The sequence below is a fragment of the Erpetoichthys calabaricus genome, chromosome 5 (genome assembly GCF_900747795.2).
Source record: "Erpetoichthys calabaricus chromosome 5, fErpCal1.3, whole genome shotgun sequence".
NCBI lineage: Eukaryota > Metazoa > Chordata > Cladistia > Polypteriformes > Polypteridae > Erpetoichthys > Erpetoichthys calabaricus.
Window position 1 is genome coordinate 8,507,342 of NC_041398.2, and position 18,043 is coordinate 8,525,384.

An 18,043-nucleotide genomic window follows, 5' to 3' on the forward strand; every position below is an offset into this window, starting at 1 on the left:
TGTTAACATATGTTGTTGAATGATAAAATGTATACAAGACAAAGTTCCAACTATACCAAAATACAGAAACACGTCCTTGCCAGTCTAACAGTTTTATTGCCTTCATACAAGAGATAACAAATTTGCGGTTTGTAATATTTGTGCAAAAAGAAGTCAGTCATGGAGGATTCTCTGCTAACACTTTCAACAATACAAACCTTATTCACCATCTGAGAAGTCAACACAAAAGGGACTGGTGTGAAGAATGAGCTCTTCAAAGGCTTAGGGGACCAGCAAACTTAGTCTAGCTCAGTCGCCTACTCTCACTCGGCACTAAGAAAACTCAACCTTATAATACTGACAGCAAGAACACCAAAGACTTACGAATTCTACTGTTTTTGCAGTCACAGAAAGCCTGGACAAGCAATCACGTTCAGTTCTGGAAGATGTCACCTCCTTGATCATTTAGATCCACGATTCCATATGCCAGTGAGTGTTTGTTGATAGATTTATGTGTATAATTAATTAACCAGGCATTAGCTATTTTGACTAAAATCCCTTTAATTACCCTATCAGTGAATGTGTAAGTAGATGGGAGGAAAGGGATGAAGAGTTTTACTGAGCTGGTACATAAATATAAATTGTTATCAAGAGGACGTCGATTTGTTAGAAATTGTAATCAGCCCTCTTATTAGCTTGTTTGGTAGAATGATACGAGCCTACTTTTTAGACCTAAAAAAATAATATTAATACTAATTAGGCATAATAAGCATTGAGTGTGAATAGTCACTATACAGTTACAAATTCTGTAACAGATATTATTATCATAATGATTTTTCCCCAAATTAACAATGGTACAATGACACGTGTTTCACACATAATTGCAAATCTCAAACACATAAACTGCTTAGTGACGGTGTCTCGACCACACTGACGCATTCAGAGTGACAGACGACAGCCGAGATGTCCAAAGAAACTCCACGCTAACAGAACTGCAGAATGCATGAAGAAATTGTCAATAAAGATAAAAACGATAATTTGAGTCAGCAGCACCAGAGGTCAATCTTTATCTCTGTGAACCTCATACCACAAGAGATGCTGGTCCACTGGCTTTCTGGGGGACCAATAAAAGTCGTCGTCCTACCTGTGCCCTCCTTATACGAGTGGGGACAGTGAGGGTCTGTTCAGTACGGCAGCACACGTCGTGGATGACAGGAGGACCAGACTGTCCTCAGAACATGCAGAGATGCTTATATTTGTAGATAAGAACCTGAAGGGTTCACCAAGACGGTCTCATTTTCTTCTTGTCAGAGAAGACTGCTACAGCTATCTAAATGAACATTTTATTTGGTTAGAAATGTGAAGTATGATGAAGACATGCCTTTTGTTTTGCTTAGCTTGTTTTTATTCCATTATGTGTGCATTATGGGTAAATGTTCTTTGTGTATGCTGTATGCAGTAGCACTTTATTTATAGAATGTGAAGTTTATGCATGGTTAAAAATACATTTATTATTTTGAAGAAAAAAGGTATTATTGATATCAGCAGATCAATATCAGTTCTAAAGACTCTGATCAGAGCCTTCCTACCCAGTAATGTGTCTGAATTTAGGATTTCTCTTCTTAATTGTAATGTATGTGATGATATTTACATCCTCTAGAACCTAATCTGGCCAAAAAATAAACATACAAATATATCCGCTTGTGTTATGGGGACACAGTGTTTAGCACAGCTGCTTTATTGGTCAGGTGTCCTGGGGTCAAATCCTGCCCACAGTTGTTCTACAAAGGGGCTCTGAATGGCATTTCTCATTATTCTGGTTTTTCCCCTCATCCCCTTAAACATGCAGGTGAAGTGGAGTGGTGACTCCAAACTGACCCGATGTGACTGTGGGAGATTGAAGGGCCCAAGATCATCTCCAAGTGAAGATTTCACACCACTGCCAACTTGTCCAGGCCATGCTGCCCCAGTAAGTTCAGGCTGAGAGCAGAACTCAAGATGCTGAAAGAAGACCCTGAGACCCCATGAATGTCATCATGGCTTGTACAGGTAGCTCTTCTCACTGTTAACGTCAAAGTGCACGAGATTACCATTAGAAAGATGAGGCACATATTTGAACATCATGAAGCTTTGACTGAAGCTGTGACGTACATTAGGCCAACAGCGCATTACGTTCAATGAGAATATCAAAAAGTCATATTTGTTAAAGACATGTATATTTCTTAAATTGTGTGACAGTTAAAGCAGAAATGTCCAGAAAAAGAATTAAATAAGTATGAATAAAATCCTCACCCCTGTGCACTGGCTTGAGCAAATTCACTCTTATTTAGTGCACAGGGGCGAGGATTTTATTCATACTTATTTAATTCTTTTTCTGGACATTTCTGCTTTAACTGTCACACAATTTAAGAAATATACATGTCTTTAACAAATATGACTTTTTGATATTCTCATTGAACGTAATGCGCTGTTGGCCTAATGTACGTCACAGCTTCAGTCAAAGCTTCATGATGTTCAAGTCATGCGCTTAACACTTTAAAAAAAACGTGGGTGAATACGAAAAAATATAATTTATCATTTATTAGGTAACCTATTGTTTGTTATCAAGCACCCGAGCAGGTGGTCTTTATCCAAGTTCAATTAACCGTGTTTTCCACTCTCATTTCAATCTTCTAAAAACATCAAAGCAACCCACTGTTAGAATTATAAACACTCTCTTTCTTTTATATTTAATCACATTACTCACTTATTCCAACTCTCCCAGGTGACTCTTCACCTTCTCTCTCATTTCTCTCAGTGATTTTCTCTTCAGACTCCAGTAACTCTGATTTCAGCTCTGCAGAATTCTCCTGTGTAGCCAGTCGTCCCGTATTAGTGGGCCAGGGTTGTAAACTGGATGGAGATTCTTCACAGGCCTCTTGCTTGAAAATATCCTCAGTTTCATGCTTTTGAAGTTCAAGACCAATGGAAAAATCATTCAAATCCTCAGCTTTAATGGCAGCAGTCACCCCCTTGCACTCCTCCTCTTTAAAAACTGAAATTCTTTCTTCGTGATCCTCCAGCTTCACACACACAACCTCTGGTGTGAGCCGCTCACACTCCTCTTCTTTAATGTCCACCGTTCTTTTATCCACGCCATCTTCTTTGGCAGAGGCCATGCTCTGTGGGAAATTCTTCTCTGATTCACTTCTCACATGGACAGCCCTGAGCTGGAGGCCATTAGACACCTAAGTGTATGGCCATGTGAAATGGGAAAGCCCTGTGAAAAAAAAGTGGTAAAATTAACTTCATAAAGTGAGGAAAAATAATGAGCACACTTCAGGGTCACAGTGCCCTCCATGAGGTTTGGTTCAAAGACACATTTTACTTAATTTCCTCCTGTGCCTCACAGTTTAAAATTATAAATCAAACAATTCAGATGTGATCAAAGTGTACTGCAGATCTTCATTAAAGGGGATTTGCATACATTTCAGTGCCACCATGTAGATATGACAACACTTTATCTACACGGCACCATCATGTTTGGACACAGCAATGGCAGGTCTGTTAAAGCCGTCATATTTAGGGCTTTGTTTGATATCCTCACTGGACTTGAACTGCACATCGGGAGCTTCATTCTGTTGTTATATTCTATATCTTATATTTGTGCGCCTATTTGTGGGATTACAGGACTGCATCCCGACTGAGAGCAGGACATTCAGGGTTTGAGGAGAGTGGGTTTGTAGGAGGTTACTCGTGACGGGTGTGTTTTATGGGAGAGAAGAATAAAAAGTGTGTGGCTAACATCAAAGGTGTTGTGTTGTTATTTAAGTTTAACATTCATAGTAGAGGATGGCTGCTAATTATAGAATCCTGCCTGCATTTGACAAGACAAAGGCATACGAGAGCTGGAAAAATGAAGATTTAATATGGACACGGGTTACTGAACTTAGAAATAAAAAACACGCACTTGGGGTTGGACTGTCGCTTACAGGGACAGCATTGAGAAGTCAATTTGAGCAGAAGACCTGAACAAAGATGAAGGTGTGACTATTCTAATAGAAAGGCTTGATGTTGTGTTTAAAGGAGAAAAAGGATCGTAACTATGAGGCATATTCAGATATTAGAGTTAAAAGGGCGAGTGCAGTTTCTATGGTGGATTAGATCATCAATTTGGAGCAGAGATACTCCTGATGGGTAATTCCACTTGAAATCATCACACTTTTGGACCTCATCATCAAAGATTTTAACAAAACCAAATATTCTGGAGATGTTCATCACATTAAAATGTAGCTTTAGTGAAAACATTGGCCAATTTTAAAATTTAGGTTTTCTTGCTATTCAAATTTTAACATTATAATCACTCATAACATGGTCATTTTTTTCATTTTGGGGATAGCTTAGTATTTTCACAAACTACAGACCTGGAAAAAAGCTTTAAAACGACATGAGAACCATTTCTGTTCACTTATATTTATGTAGAAATAGCCAAAGTCCTAATCCAGCACAGTGTTCAAACTTTGTGAACTTAAATCTCATTATTGTTGATCCAAGACACGTGCAATTTCAGTTCCATGGATCACTCAGATGACCAAATCAGCAGGCCAAGTCTCGTCAAAAATTGTGACGATGAGGTCCATAAGTGTGATGATGTGACATGGAGTGACCTGCATGTGTAGATATAACATGGCTGTCCTGATGCTGTGTGAGCTTTTAAGCTGCTGGACACGGCGTGTTTAGATACAAACCAAAGGCAGCTGGCATTAACAGCATGGATGGCACTCACTTTTGCCTCAAAGGAATTTGCGCAATAAGAATTTTTGTAGTAAAGTCAAGTCTGGTGACAATGGGCATTACTGCCACACATGAAACTGCGTATTTCACCAGTCAGAGACAACACAATAGGTGGAATTTTCAACGCAGCCAGAAGAAGTCACCATTGCCAGGCAATAATCTGTTAGACAAATATGGTAGGAGATCAAAATGCATTATCATCAGAACACTGAGCTAAAGACTACACAAAAATAAATGAACAGGTGATAATAACAGAGGAGACTGGAATATAAAGGAGTGTGAAGAATGAAACATGACGTCATTTACAAAGGAATCAAACTCAGACACATTTAGTGTTTTGGTCGAATCTTTAGGATTAGCGTTAATTGATTCTACTGGCACACTCACAGTCTATGGAGAGAAATGCTTAGACAACGACATTAATCAGCCTGACCAGAATGAAGTCAAAAAGATGAGAACTCAAACATTTCAAGCAGCAGAGCTTTCATATTTGGAGGTGGCAAAGTTGTGTATTCCACCAAACGAGTAAAAATTCTTGTAAAGATTGGAGAGACACGATGTGGGACTGAAACAGAAGTGGTGCCAGCTGAAATGCCAATGTTGTTCAGTAAAATGTCCTTAAAAAGGGCAGGAACACTTTTATATAATGAAAATGACAAAGCAGTGATGTTTAGTCAGCCAGTGACTCTTGAATTAACTAGCTCTGCTCATTACTGTGTGAGCATCTCAGATAAAGAAATAAAAATGATGAGCATTGTGAACGTGAGATTCTAAGAGTCTCAGAAAACAGGAGTACAGGAGAGAAGCAAAAGGCTTTGTTAAACCTTCACCTCCAATGTGGACCTCCTTCACTGGACCGATTACACAAACTGCTTCATTGCACAGGAAACAAAGAGGCAGAGTGGGCTTCCTTACTTAAATAAATTGTTGAGAATTGTGAGACTCGCCTGAAATACAGCAAACCCAAACTCAGAGCAGCTGTTGGTTTGCCGCTAGCCTATGAATACAATGAAACTGCGGCTACAGATGGAAATGAACGTCAAACAGGAGTACGGGGTCTTCACATCATTGACACGTTCACACGTTTCAGTGCAGGAAGTGCTGTAAAGACAAAGAGACCATCAGAAATTGTGACACAATTCATTCATTCGTTCTCAGATAAGAGTACATGGAGCTCCTCAGAAACTACTTAGTGATAATGGTGGGGAATGAGAAAGATCGAATCCGGAGAGCACTCCAGAGCAAGGTTATTATAGTTAACTAAAACTAAAATCAAAACTGAAACTATTATTAAATAAACATTTTCGTAAACTGAAATAAAATAATTAACAAAACCGAAATGAAAAACTAAAACTAAACGAAACTATTAAAGTAGCTGGAAAGACTAACTGAAATAAAATAATAATTTACTAAAATATTTTTAGTTTTCGTTTTTGAATGAATATTCTTGCCGTTAGTCTTTAACCCTTGTAAGTTTTAACTCTAAAACAGAAAGTCATCCACCACGAACCGCCCGCACATATTCATCCAGTGAACGGTGGCTGGTGACGGAGGGCAGCTGTTCACACAGCATTTGCGGTGACAGAGCAAGCTGAGTGCGGGTGCATAAAGCGTGTGAAATAGAAAGCGATATGCGTGCCGCCTTTCTTTGTGCTTGTTGTATATCAAGATGTAATTCAAACGGCTGAAATCAGAATGTACTGGTCAACAAAATGTTTACCATATGGACAGAAAAATCACGAGTGAATAACATTTCAGTTTATTTCTCAGGTGTTTGCTTTTTGTTGAGAGCGATTCACCTGCCTCTTCGCAAAGGAGAAATCGTTTTTACTTTCTCATATACGAAGTATAGAGAAAGTATAGTAATCATGAAAAAATTCGACCTCGATATTTTGATGAATCTTGACGTTATAGACTAACCAGTGTCCAACAATACTATTTTTTGGAATTGTGTGCGTACGCACGTGCGTGTGTGTGTTTGTGTGTGTGTCTGTGTGTGTGTAAACACGATAACTCAAAAATGCAACTAGATAGATGGATGAAATTCGGCATGTGGTTGTTACACCATAGATCTGTATTAACTTTTGGGCCAAATCCATCACCCGGAAGTGGTACTTTACTTAAACACATACTCGATTTATTTTTTTAATACAGCTGCAGAGTCCGATTTATTCAATTTTACTTTTATAATAATTGTTCAATATATTATTAATTTGATTTGTTGTTGATGGTTCCTTAATGTACATAATATAAAAATATAATCATTGTCTTGCGGTTTACTCCTCAAATATCCATCCCCATATCTGAGTATACAAGAAAGTCTCGAGGAGACCACTCTCGGTTGTTGAAAATAAAACAGCACTGATCGAGACTGACTAGGTCATCATACAAGATCAGCATATTGTTGCTGATCAATCACTTTTGCTTTAAAACATCGTTTAACAACAAAGCGATACAAACAAAGGTAGAGAGTCTGACAAGTGATGAAAAACTAAACATACTAATGGGTTTTTGTATTTATTCCATATTTATTAATTTATCTTTTTTAGTTCATATTCACAACTCAAAATACCTGATATTGTGAAAGTAATCCATTAGCAGAATTTTAAAATATTTGTCTCCCTTTTTTCAACGTTTTTCTCCCCCTCTCTCAAAATAGATAGTTGAAATCATCATATTCTTTTTGTTCTTAACATCAGCCTTATCATACATATTGCATACCAGGGATTTTTCCTGCCTTGCATCCAAACCTGCTGTGGTAGACTCCAGGTTTCCTGTGATCCTGCTCTGGATAAACAGGTTTAGATAATGTATATGTTGTTCTTAATCTCAGACGCTGTCTCTGTTGTTTTATGCCTATCCGTACTCCTATTACCTGCTCTTGCTCTGCTCATTATGGGTTTACTGTCCTTTATGGTGTTCTATTCAAGACTCACTGCCCTTAACCTTCACACTATATGCTTGTTGTTCTTTGTTTCCCTCAATACAGCTAGGTGGGGTCAGCACACTCATTCAAGTCTAAGAGCCCTGTTCTTCCTAAGCCCCTGTGATTTTCATGAGAAAATATTTTAAAAAGTATAAAATTGTGTAAAATTGTTCATACTCAGTGTCTAGTTTTGATTATGCTTGTTTTTATCAGACAAAAGCAAGACCAGATAATAAACTATGTGGTGTAGTAAGCTTCCACTAACATTAAACTCATATCCAAATCTGTTAAGTGTACAGTTCTGTCTGATTGTGACACAAAACTAACTCTGTAGGCGCTCCATGTCATAATTACTAAAACTAAAACTGAAACTAATATATATAAAAATAAAATAGAAATGTCTTTGTGAAATAAAAACTAAACTAAAACTAAAAATACACGATGAAGGAAAACTAAAACTAAACTGAATTTCCAAGTAAGGTCAGAAAAAATATAGAAATAAAAACTAATATAAAAAGGCAAAACTATAATAACCTTGCTCCAGAGACAGGTTAATTCTGAAAATGATACATCTGAGACAAAGTGGACAACAAAAGAGTGGACTGTGCAGAATGGAAGGGACCTGCAGATGTCATTGGACAGGATGGAGTTGTGAAATGTGTCAGACATGGAGGTGCTCTTGGAAGGGCCCACCATTCTAGACTACGTAAAGTCAATGGTAAAGGTGACAATCGACATACCACCAGCAGTGAGAGAGATGAAGAAAGAGATTTATCTAACATTACATCAGATAATGAAGACGAGATGAGAAGGAGACTCTCACTCTTCAGTCTCAGTAGAAGATGTCAATGTTGAAGTTAACTCACAGGTTAAGACAGAGTCATTGTGTTTGTCTAAAAAAGGGGCAAACTGTGAGATCTGTGGACAGAGATGGTGGCATACAGATAAAGTATTAGATTGGGCTGGCAAAGCATAAAATGGTATAATTTAGAGTTTACTGATCCTGACAGCATTGCTGACACAGAAGTGTGGATAAACTGCAAGGTGAACCAGAAACAAATGAACTGCAACTATGGGACTTGTGTGTGGAAATCATGGAGATGTCAGCAAAGCAGGAAGAAAGAAGCAGCTGGGAAAGAAATGGAGCGTTTCAGGATGCGGAAAACCATAAGATGGATATGCCCTTTAAAAAGGGACTTCAGCAGGAATCGTACCTAAAGACCACCTAGTGGCACGAGGGTCTGAGGGGCAAGATAGGAGCGGGCTCAATAGGGATTCACCAACATGGGCATCAGAATCTGCTCATCAAGGTCCCTGAGGCGGCACTGCCACTTTAAACAATGAGGACAGACAGTTGAGCTCCAGCCCATAATAGTCGAGTCGCGGCTCTGATGAGCTCTGCAGCTTTCACATTTATATGGCTTCATATGTTTGGATGCAAACAGCCCTGATGGGCTCACCACTACCCTGGCTTGAGTCCTGTTCTTCATTTAACACGGCCATCTCTAATAAGCTAAAGAATAAAAGTACATAGAAATACTGAAAGCAGTTGTAAAGGATAAAAGACATTAAATAAAACAATACCGTTTCAAATATCACAAAAATGTACTCGTAATGCCATGCCAGCTGTAGATTTTACTGTATCACCCCAGCATCACTAGCTTGTGTAATTTTTGTATTTTTATTTCCCAATAAACAAATCAAATTCTCCCTGTTACAGTGAAACCGCACGAGCATCTTTCCTAATAAGAAAATACAAAAAATGAAATCATTTTAATTATTTCTATTGGGTCTCAGTATGAGACAAACTGCTGGAAATGAAACCTGAACGCGCCCTGTGAAGTTACATAGTGCGACGCCTCTTTAACAGAGTTTACCGATGACGGGTTTAGAGGAAAAAGGAAAAAACACAAAGAACACGCAGAGCTCGAGAAAAATCAGAAATGAACGACGGGGCCGTGCGGGAGCGAGCGGCTGAACATGCTCGTGCCCGACGAACAGCACAGTTCGGAGCATGCGCGAAATCAAAAGGAGAAGCGGTGCGTTAAAGTGCACGAGCGCGAAGAGAGCAGAAGCAATCCCGAGTTAAAGTGCCTCCGCCAAGTCAGATCTAGCATTACATTTCACGGGACACCGACCGGAAAATTAATCAACGTAGCAATTGCAAAACAAAGTGCGCGACACCCGTCATCCACAATAACCTAGTGAAGGTGCGATTTGCGGTGCCGCCTCATCCTCCTCCACGTAGCGCTCAATCCCCAACACTTAAAAGCGAACCACGCGGCCTCAGGCACCTCCTCAAATCTAAAGCCGCTCAGCATGTCGCGATCTTCCTCACTTTTGGCATTCCCACCTGTACGCAATCCCCACGTTCGACTTTATCTCACCTTTGCTTGATCTTATGGTCGCGAAGAAATCGGAGCTCGAGGCTCTCATAAGAGCAAACTATTGATCGGCAGCTGGATACTGACGTGTTGAGCTTCCGAAGCGCCGCTATGATGCTTGTTTGAAATGCGCCTGTCACGTGATTTTGAGGCACGCTAGCGTCTTGACGTCATTGATATCTGCGCAGTCAGCTGCCGATTTGGTCAGCCCCCTCATCCCAATACTATCCACTTGCAGAGCCAGAACACCATACGTCACCGCAGTTTGAGACCCGCTTTTGTAGACCCGGAAGTGACGCTTCAGGACTGACTTCGTAACATTACTTTCGGAAGGTTTCGGGCGGTCTCGGCAAGTAAGTCTTCTCCAAGTCAGAACTGACGTCACCGCAGTTTGAGGACAGAGAATCGGAAGATAACGTTTGGAAGGTTTCGGCATGTCTCGGCAAAGCCCGGAAAGTAACGTCGGGTCAAGGACCCGTTCAGAAATTAAAAGATAAAACTGAGAAGGAAAAACAGTACAACAAACTAAATAATACACATCCTTGTGAAGTTCGGAGGGTTTCTGCCATCACGTCGTGTCATACATCAAACTAAACAATACGGATCGTTTCTGTGAAATACTCTATTAACATTTACGTTGTGTTCGGGTCTGTGGGAACCATTTAACATGTCGACAAAATTAAAATGGTTAAGATTTGTTATTTGAAAATAGTTTTTCGTTTACATTCATGAAACGAAATATACAATATAATTGCAATGTTTGCACCACGTTAGATTTTAGTAAAACATTAATAATAAAATTATTTTTTAAATGTACTATGAATGCGTGCAATATTGTTCTAAACCAATTTAGAATTAACATTTTCGCCAATCTAATATTTTTAAACATGTATGTGAAGAAAACGGTAATACATGTTATACACTGAAATATGCTATATATTAATTGCCTTACATAGAACTGCTCTAGTTTTTATCACTTATTATTATAAGCCACCAAAAAAATACTATTAAAAACCCTAATTTATTTATATAACACCCTTCCTATGCCAAAAATTCAGAAAGAACAACAAGACCTATATAACATTGGCTACAAATATCTCCACTAAATAAAGATAAATACAAGATATACAAAACATTCAAATAGAATAAAAGAAAATAATCCAGCCTAAAATACAACATATAATACTACAACAAATTTTTAAACAAATAACATAATTTGTGATAATGCAAACCCCGAGTCACTGGACAGATACAATACAATACAATACAGTTTATTTTTGTGTAGCCCAAAATCACACAGGAAGTGCCGCAATGGGCTTTAACAGGCCCTGCCTCTTGACAGCCCCCCATCCTTGACTCTCTAAGAAGACAAGGGAAAAACTCCCAAAAAAAAACCTTGTATGGAAAAAATGGAAGAAACCTTAGGAAAGGCAGTTCAAAGAGAGACCCCTTTCCAGGTAGGTTGGGCGTGCAGTGGGTGTCAAAAGAAGGGGGTCAATGCAATACAATGCAGTACACAGAACAGAACAATTTCTCAATATAGTAAGAAATAAAAAATATAAATTTTAGAAGTACAGAGCAGAATTTAACAGTAGATGATATATCCCATAATAAGATTTGGATTTGTGTAGAGTCCTGGAGACCTCATCCTTCAAGCTGCCTCCCCCATTTGGCCATTCCACAGCTGAAACAGCGCTGAGCCAGCCAATCCGATGAAAGGACCCCTCTTTCCCACGATTCCTGCGATCCTCCATCTGGGATGACTTTTCCTTAGGCAGGCAAAACAACTTGGCAGGTGGGCCATGGCACCAAGTGCCACATTTGAGTACCGAGAAGAAAAACAGAATAAGTGAGGGTTAGTATACAATTATAACTGTCATGTTACTTATGTTTAAGTGCTAATGACTAACAACAGAGATGCAGTCTGTACAGTTAATCAGCAGCTCTAGTCAGGATATGCTAAACTGAAGTAGTGAGTCTTAAAAGCTGAGACCGAAGGGGCATCTCTTATAGTAGCAGGCAGACCATTCCACAGTTTAGGGGCCCTGTAACTAAAAGCTCGACCTCCCACTGTTATTTTATTAATCCTTGGAATCATAAGCAGACCGGCATCTTGAGATCTTGGATTCTCAGAATCCTGTTTATTTAAAAAGCGCCTTATTTTCCTAACATTTTTAAGATGGAAGAAACATGTTTTGGACAACTTTGTAATATGCGCTTTAAATGACATGCTACAGTCAAACATAACTCCTAGATTGCGGGCTGATTCAGTAAAATTGACTGGGATTCCCACTGAGTTAAATGATGACAAAATATTGTTGTGATCAGCATCATTCCCTCCAACAATTAACATCTCTGTTTTATCTGTATTTAAAGACAAGTAGTTCTTATTCATCCACTCCTTTAATTCACTAACACAACTAATTAAAGACAACATTGGAGAAACTTCATTTGATTTAAATGAAAGGTATAACTGGGTGTCATCTGCATACGAGTGAAAATTAACATTATGTTTCCTAATGATAGATCCCAGTGGAAGCATGTACAGTGAAAACAGTAAAGGTCCCAGTACTGAGCCCTGCGGGACACCATATTGAACTTCTGTGTATAATGATGGAGTCCTGTCAGCACATTTCTGTACATATTGGAATCGATTTGATAAGTAAGAACTAAACCAAGCGAGCACGGTGCCTGTAAGCCCAACATCATTTTCTAGCCTGTGCAGTAAAATAGAATGGTCAATGGTGTCAAATGCTGCACTTAAGTCCAACAACATAATTACAGTTGAGTTTCCTTCATCAGAGGATATCAGAATGTCATTTACAACCCGTATTAGTGCCGTTTCTGTACTATGACCAGTGCAAAAACCAGACTGGAATTTCTCAAATAAATTGTAATGCATAAGGTGTGTCTGAAGCTGACTGGCGACTACTTTTTCTAGTATTTTAGAGAGAAACGGTAAATTTGAAATAGGCCTATAATTATTTAGTATATGTGGGTCAAGGTCTGACTTTTTAAGTAATGGTTTAATGACTGACACTTTTAGTGTATCAGGTACTGTGCCATGCAATAATGAACTATTGATAATGTTTAGGATAGGCGCTGCAAGAACATCCATTGCACTTTTTACTAGTTTTGTTGGCACTGGATCTAGGGAACAAGTAGTGGGCTTCATTTTAGAAATTAAACTTAAGACTTCCTCCTCAGTTACAGGATTAAAATTACTAAAGTGCTAAGTGCAACGTGAGACAGGGTCTGCTAAGCTAGTATTCGGTTTGTACTGTGATCCATATATCTGGGATCTTATATTTTTAGATAGAGGGGTAAACTGAAAGAAGGGGCAGAATGTCAGGTCTGTTTAATGTCATCCTAAACAAATGAGTTAAAAACAAATGAATGGAGTCAGCTGATGTCATTAATTTCAGGAGGTCATTCCACAGTCAGGGCGCTATATACAGCTGAAGGCCCTGCTGTCACCTACAGAGTGCAGGTTAGTGGGGGTGCACAGAATCAGAGGACCTTAGTGGGCAGGTCAAGAACAGAATTTGATATTCAATCCTGTAAGACATAGGGAGCAGTAAAGGTGCAGCAGGATAATAATAATAATAATAATAATAATAATAATAATAATAATTAATAATTCATTACATTTATATAGCGCTTTTCTCAGTATGGCTGGTATGTGCTCGCTGTCGGTCGTCCGTGTCAGGACTCTTGCAGTTGAGTTTTGAATCAGCTGGACCTGTGATATACGATTAGAAGTGGCACCTGCCAGTAGTGACTTACAATAATCAATGCTGGATGTGATAACAGCAGGGACAAGATTCTCAGCATTAGAAAAGGAGAGGAATGAGCAAACATAAGAAATGTTACACAGGTGGAAGTTTCTTAATGTGGCTTACATGGTGAAATAAGAAAAGGAGAAATCAAAGTTTCTTTGCAGTAAAAGAAGGTCTGATGAGATCTTCACCCAGAATGGTTGAAGTGTTGCTTGTTTTCTTAAGTTACACTTTAGTGCCACTTTGCAGGAGTTCAGTTATGTTGCAATTTCATTTTAAAGAGTTTTGCTCTGTTCAGGTTTTAATTTTACTTTAATTTTAATGAGGCGAGTTGTGAGCTGAGAAAGCTGTGATGAAGTGTCACTTTTAACACTGAAACAGATCTAAGCATCATCTGCATAAAAATGATAAGACAGACCAAATCTATGAATAACTTGCTCAAGGTGAGGTGAAGCACAGAGATACAGAAGAGCAGAGGATGTCATTTCATTAACAAAGGGAAGTCAGATGGAGGAACTGCTGTGAGAAATTAAGGCGTGAGGGTTATCCTGGACATGACATAAGCTGCATGGCCACAACGCCATATGCAATAACTTTTACACAAACTGGGACAGTAGCTCCTCAAGATGAAGGTAACAATGCTTAGCACAATAAGGACAAATAAGCCACAGCTCCCATCTCAACTGCTGGCCACACAGAATAGGCCTGTGAAGACATTAAAGTTTGTCTAAATAAATGACACATCCTTGGTGCACAATGTGATCTGCACTGGGACAGGAGATGTCATGGCCAGAAAAGATAATGGACTATAATGCTACAAAAACAGGAGTGGAGAATTTAGACAAAACATTACGCTGGATGCTGGCCACAGGCAATATTTTCAACATATTGAACATCTCATAAAAAATACTTTTGTCATCTGGACAACCTTGAACCGAGACTGGAACAGGGAGAAGGAGACAGAGCCATCTTGAGGAGCAGGGTAAACCATTGGTGACACCTCACATGCTACTGGGACGACATGTGCCAAAGACCCCAGCATGTACAGCCATTGTGTTGATTCAACAGTCCAATCCACAGAGGAACCAATGACGGCACCAGTAGTGTGTATGCATGGTGAGTGTGTTTGTGTGTCTCACTGAGTGAACTGTACAGTTATTACAGTATTGTGTAGAAAATGAAAATATTAAGTTCTGCTTGATAAACACACAGAATGTGATCTGAGAGTAAAGAGTAAACAAGCTATTTACATTGCTTGTTAAAATAAAGTAACCATCTGATTTAAATAAAAAAGTCCCTCAATAGTACATACGTAGAAAAAATGTAATCATAAATTGAGATTCACCACAATAATCTTTCATGCTTCTCAAAGAGAAATTAAAATACGAGGTTTGTAAACTACTGTATTTGTGAAGGACTGACGTGTGATCTAAAACTATCATTGAGTGTACTTCAGTAATGTGTGTAGTGACTTATAAAACCACAATATTACATTATTGCACAGCAGCATCTTTATAATGTCCAAGACCTCAAATCTTTCACTGCTGTACCAAAATTATGTTCTGTCCTCCAAGGAAACCCTCAAAAAAACACTACATTATTTCCAAAAGGAGACATTTTTACTAATTTTCGTGTTTGTTCTGTGATGAAATATTTTTCAAAATTATTTTAAAAGAGCCTTTAGATAGCACTAAGTGGGCTTTAAAAATACTAACATAAGTAAGAAGAACTAATATCAATATTTCAAAATGAGCAGCAGACCCAAAAAAAGACTTATTTTCAAAAACTATCCACCATCAAAGGAAAACAGAAAAATCAAAGTATTATAAACTGAAATCAACAGAGCATTAATGCACAATAAAATACAAGTAACAATCAATGTAGCAACAGACAATAATTATACTGATTCATTAAATATGCAGTTTACTTTAAGTTTCATTTTATCCCGACATTCCTGAGTGAAAAGTTCCATATCATCCCTATACTGAAAAATAAATAAAAAAGGTTCTTTTGCCAAAATTAAATCTTCAGTTTCGACTACATCGATGATGTCTTGGGGCCTCATGTATAAACGGTGCGTACACACAGAAATGTTGCGTACGAATGTTTCCACGCTCAAATCGCGATGTATAAAACCTAAACCTGGCGTAAAGCCACACACATTTCCACGGTACCTCATACCTTGGCGTATGCAATTTCTCCACTCGGTTTTGCAGACTGGTGGCACCCAGCATCAAAGTAGTGCTACTGTTCCTGTGTGGTCACCCTTTCTTTCTTAGACCCACATTCCTGACGCGGCTTTATAAATACACTGAAATTAACTGCATATTGTTTATTAGTGTAATGCATCTGATTGTAATTAACCTGCAGCAATATAATGGTCCAGGGAATAGCCATAGTATTCCAAATACCAGAACTGCTTTAGCGTTGTTACTCTCACTGCATCTTCTTCTATTTCAGCTGCTCCCGTTAAGGGTTGCCACAGCGGATCATCTTTTTCCATATTACTCTCACTGCACCACTCGGAGTATTTATATCACTGTATCTGAGTGGGGAATCACAGCAGCAGCTGATCGGAAAGAGAATTATCGGTATACAGTTTCAAGTACACACTACCTCAACCACGGCAAAAAGCGTCAAAGCCTTTCCTGTACGGATCTCGCGTTTCAGAAACAGTTTCATCCCAAGAACTATAAACGCACTCAATCAGTCCATCAAGTGCTCCTTGCAGAACTGTTTGTACTTATAAGTACAATCACCTCACTGTAAACTACACTACAGTTATAATATTGCACAACCTGCGCCACTTTATAAAGCGCATATGATGACGATATCATTTTTAAGATGAAATGCAGCAAAATAGGTTGCTTATAGTATACAGAAAAAACATTAACTTTATTTAAATAATCAGTATTGTTAATATTTAAACATGTCAGGACACGGTGCCGCAGCGCTAGCTAGTTCACGGATAGCTCCTGCCTTGCGCTGTGATATTGCTGGTGCTGACGCGACACTGGAATGATAGACAGATAGATTAATTAAACATGTACTACGAAGATATTTCAATGTTCCTTAAAAGTTTTGAAGAATCGGCGTTCTAAGCTTACAGATGGCTTCACGTCTATTACAGAGCTGATTGTGTGGCGATTGGGTATTTGGAGAAAGAAAAGTAAGGACAGGAATTGGAGGTTAGTACGTTTGAAATAGACAGTACATCTGTAATAAATTATTTCATCGAAGGTCGCACATGGCGCAGCAAGCCTCTTGCGTGAGATATGAACAATCACTGCGCCACCGTGTTCCCATGTTTAATAACATGCTTTCATTCTTATTATCATGAAAATTATATCACGTATACATCTCAGTATTTTAATTATTCAGAGAGCTGTAATATCTCAAATGTAATGGATTCTGTGTCCTGTCGGAGAAAGAGAAAGTCTGTTTAAGAAGCAGGTAGTGATTCACACACATAAAGCATATAGAAGATCAAACACAGAACAAAGCATTTAACGTGCTACTTGAGAAACTAGTAAAATAAACGATTTTAAGATGAAGTTTATGATGTTCTACTTTAATGGGAAAATAAACTAGGTGATTAAAGTGGAAATTTCGAGATTAAAGTTGACATTTCATGCTTTTTTCCCACTGTATGCCTATTTTTTTTGTCTGTACCCTAATAAGCTTTCATATGACACTCAGATGGTGGGCTTTGTGGACAAAAAAGGCACACTGAAAAGCAGACAGATAATAGTTTCTAAATTCTCCTGTTTATTAATTTGGAGTCACAGTAAGTAGAGATTCAAAAGAGTATAACTTATTGCCGCAAAGCTCAATTGAACCCTGATCAAAAGCCAGGAGGGGTTTTTTATACTTCAGGATCTCATGATTAATAAGACAGAAAGAACATCCTTATCAAAACAGTAAAGTTAAACAATATGTCTGTTGAGCTAAGCATTATCTGTGTTTTGGAAGCTAAGCACAGGAGAGACGCCTTTGCATAACTACATGTACTTTCTGCAGCCTTGTGACCTTGTCCCTGAAACATTCACTCTGAAAAAGGGAAAACAAGAAACAGCTTACATTTTATTCATGTGCACACTATTTCTCCTGAACCCTGGAATAACATATTTTTGTTAGTTCATAAGCCAAAGCGTCTCTCACTGGCAAGTTACAAAATAGTTATTAAAAAAATTCTAATTTAC

At 38.5% G+C, this 18,043-nt stretch overlaps 2 protein-coding genes and 1 long non-coding RNA gene across 3 annotated transcripts in view; 1 reads left to right on the forward strand and 2 right to left on the reverse strand.

Annotated features, from left to right (window-relative positions):
* The window catches only part of LOC114641540 (tigger transposable element-derived protein 1-like), a 769,935-nt gene that overhangs the window by 700,973 nt on the left and 50,919 nt on the right, over positions 1-18,043 (reverse strand). Inside the window, exon 2 of the mRNA XM_051927830.1 lies at positions 2,726-3,238. Within this exon, the coding sequence (XP_051783790.1) occupies positions 2,726-3,137 (412 nt within the window). The 5' untranslated portion in view covers positions 3,138-3,238. The remainder of the gene's footprint in view (positions 1-2,725; positions 3,239-18,043) is intronic.
* The window catches only part of LOC127527844 (gastrula zinc finger protein XlCGF7.1-like), a 196,757-nt gene that overhangs the window by 137,258 nt on the left and 41,456 nt on the right, over positions 1-18,043 (reverse strand). The window lies entirely within an intron of this gene.
* The window catches only part of LOC127527872 (uncharacterized), a 330,327-nt gene that overhangs the window by 24,910 nt on the left and 287,374 nt on the right, over positions 1-18,043 (forward strand). The gene's annotated exons all lie outside the window — the stretch shown is intronic.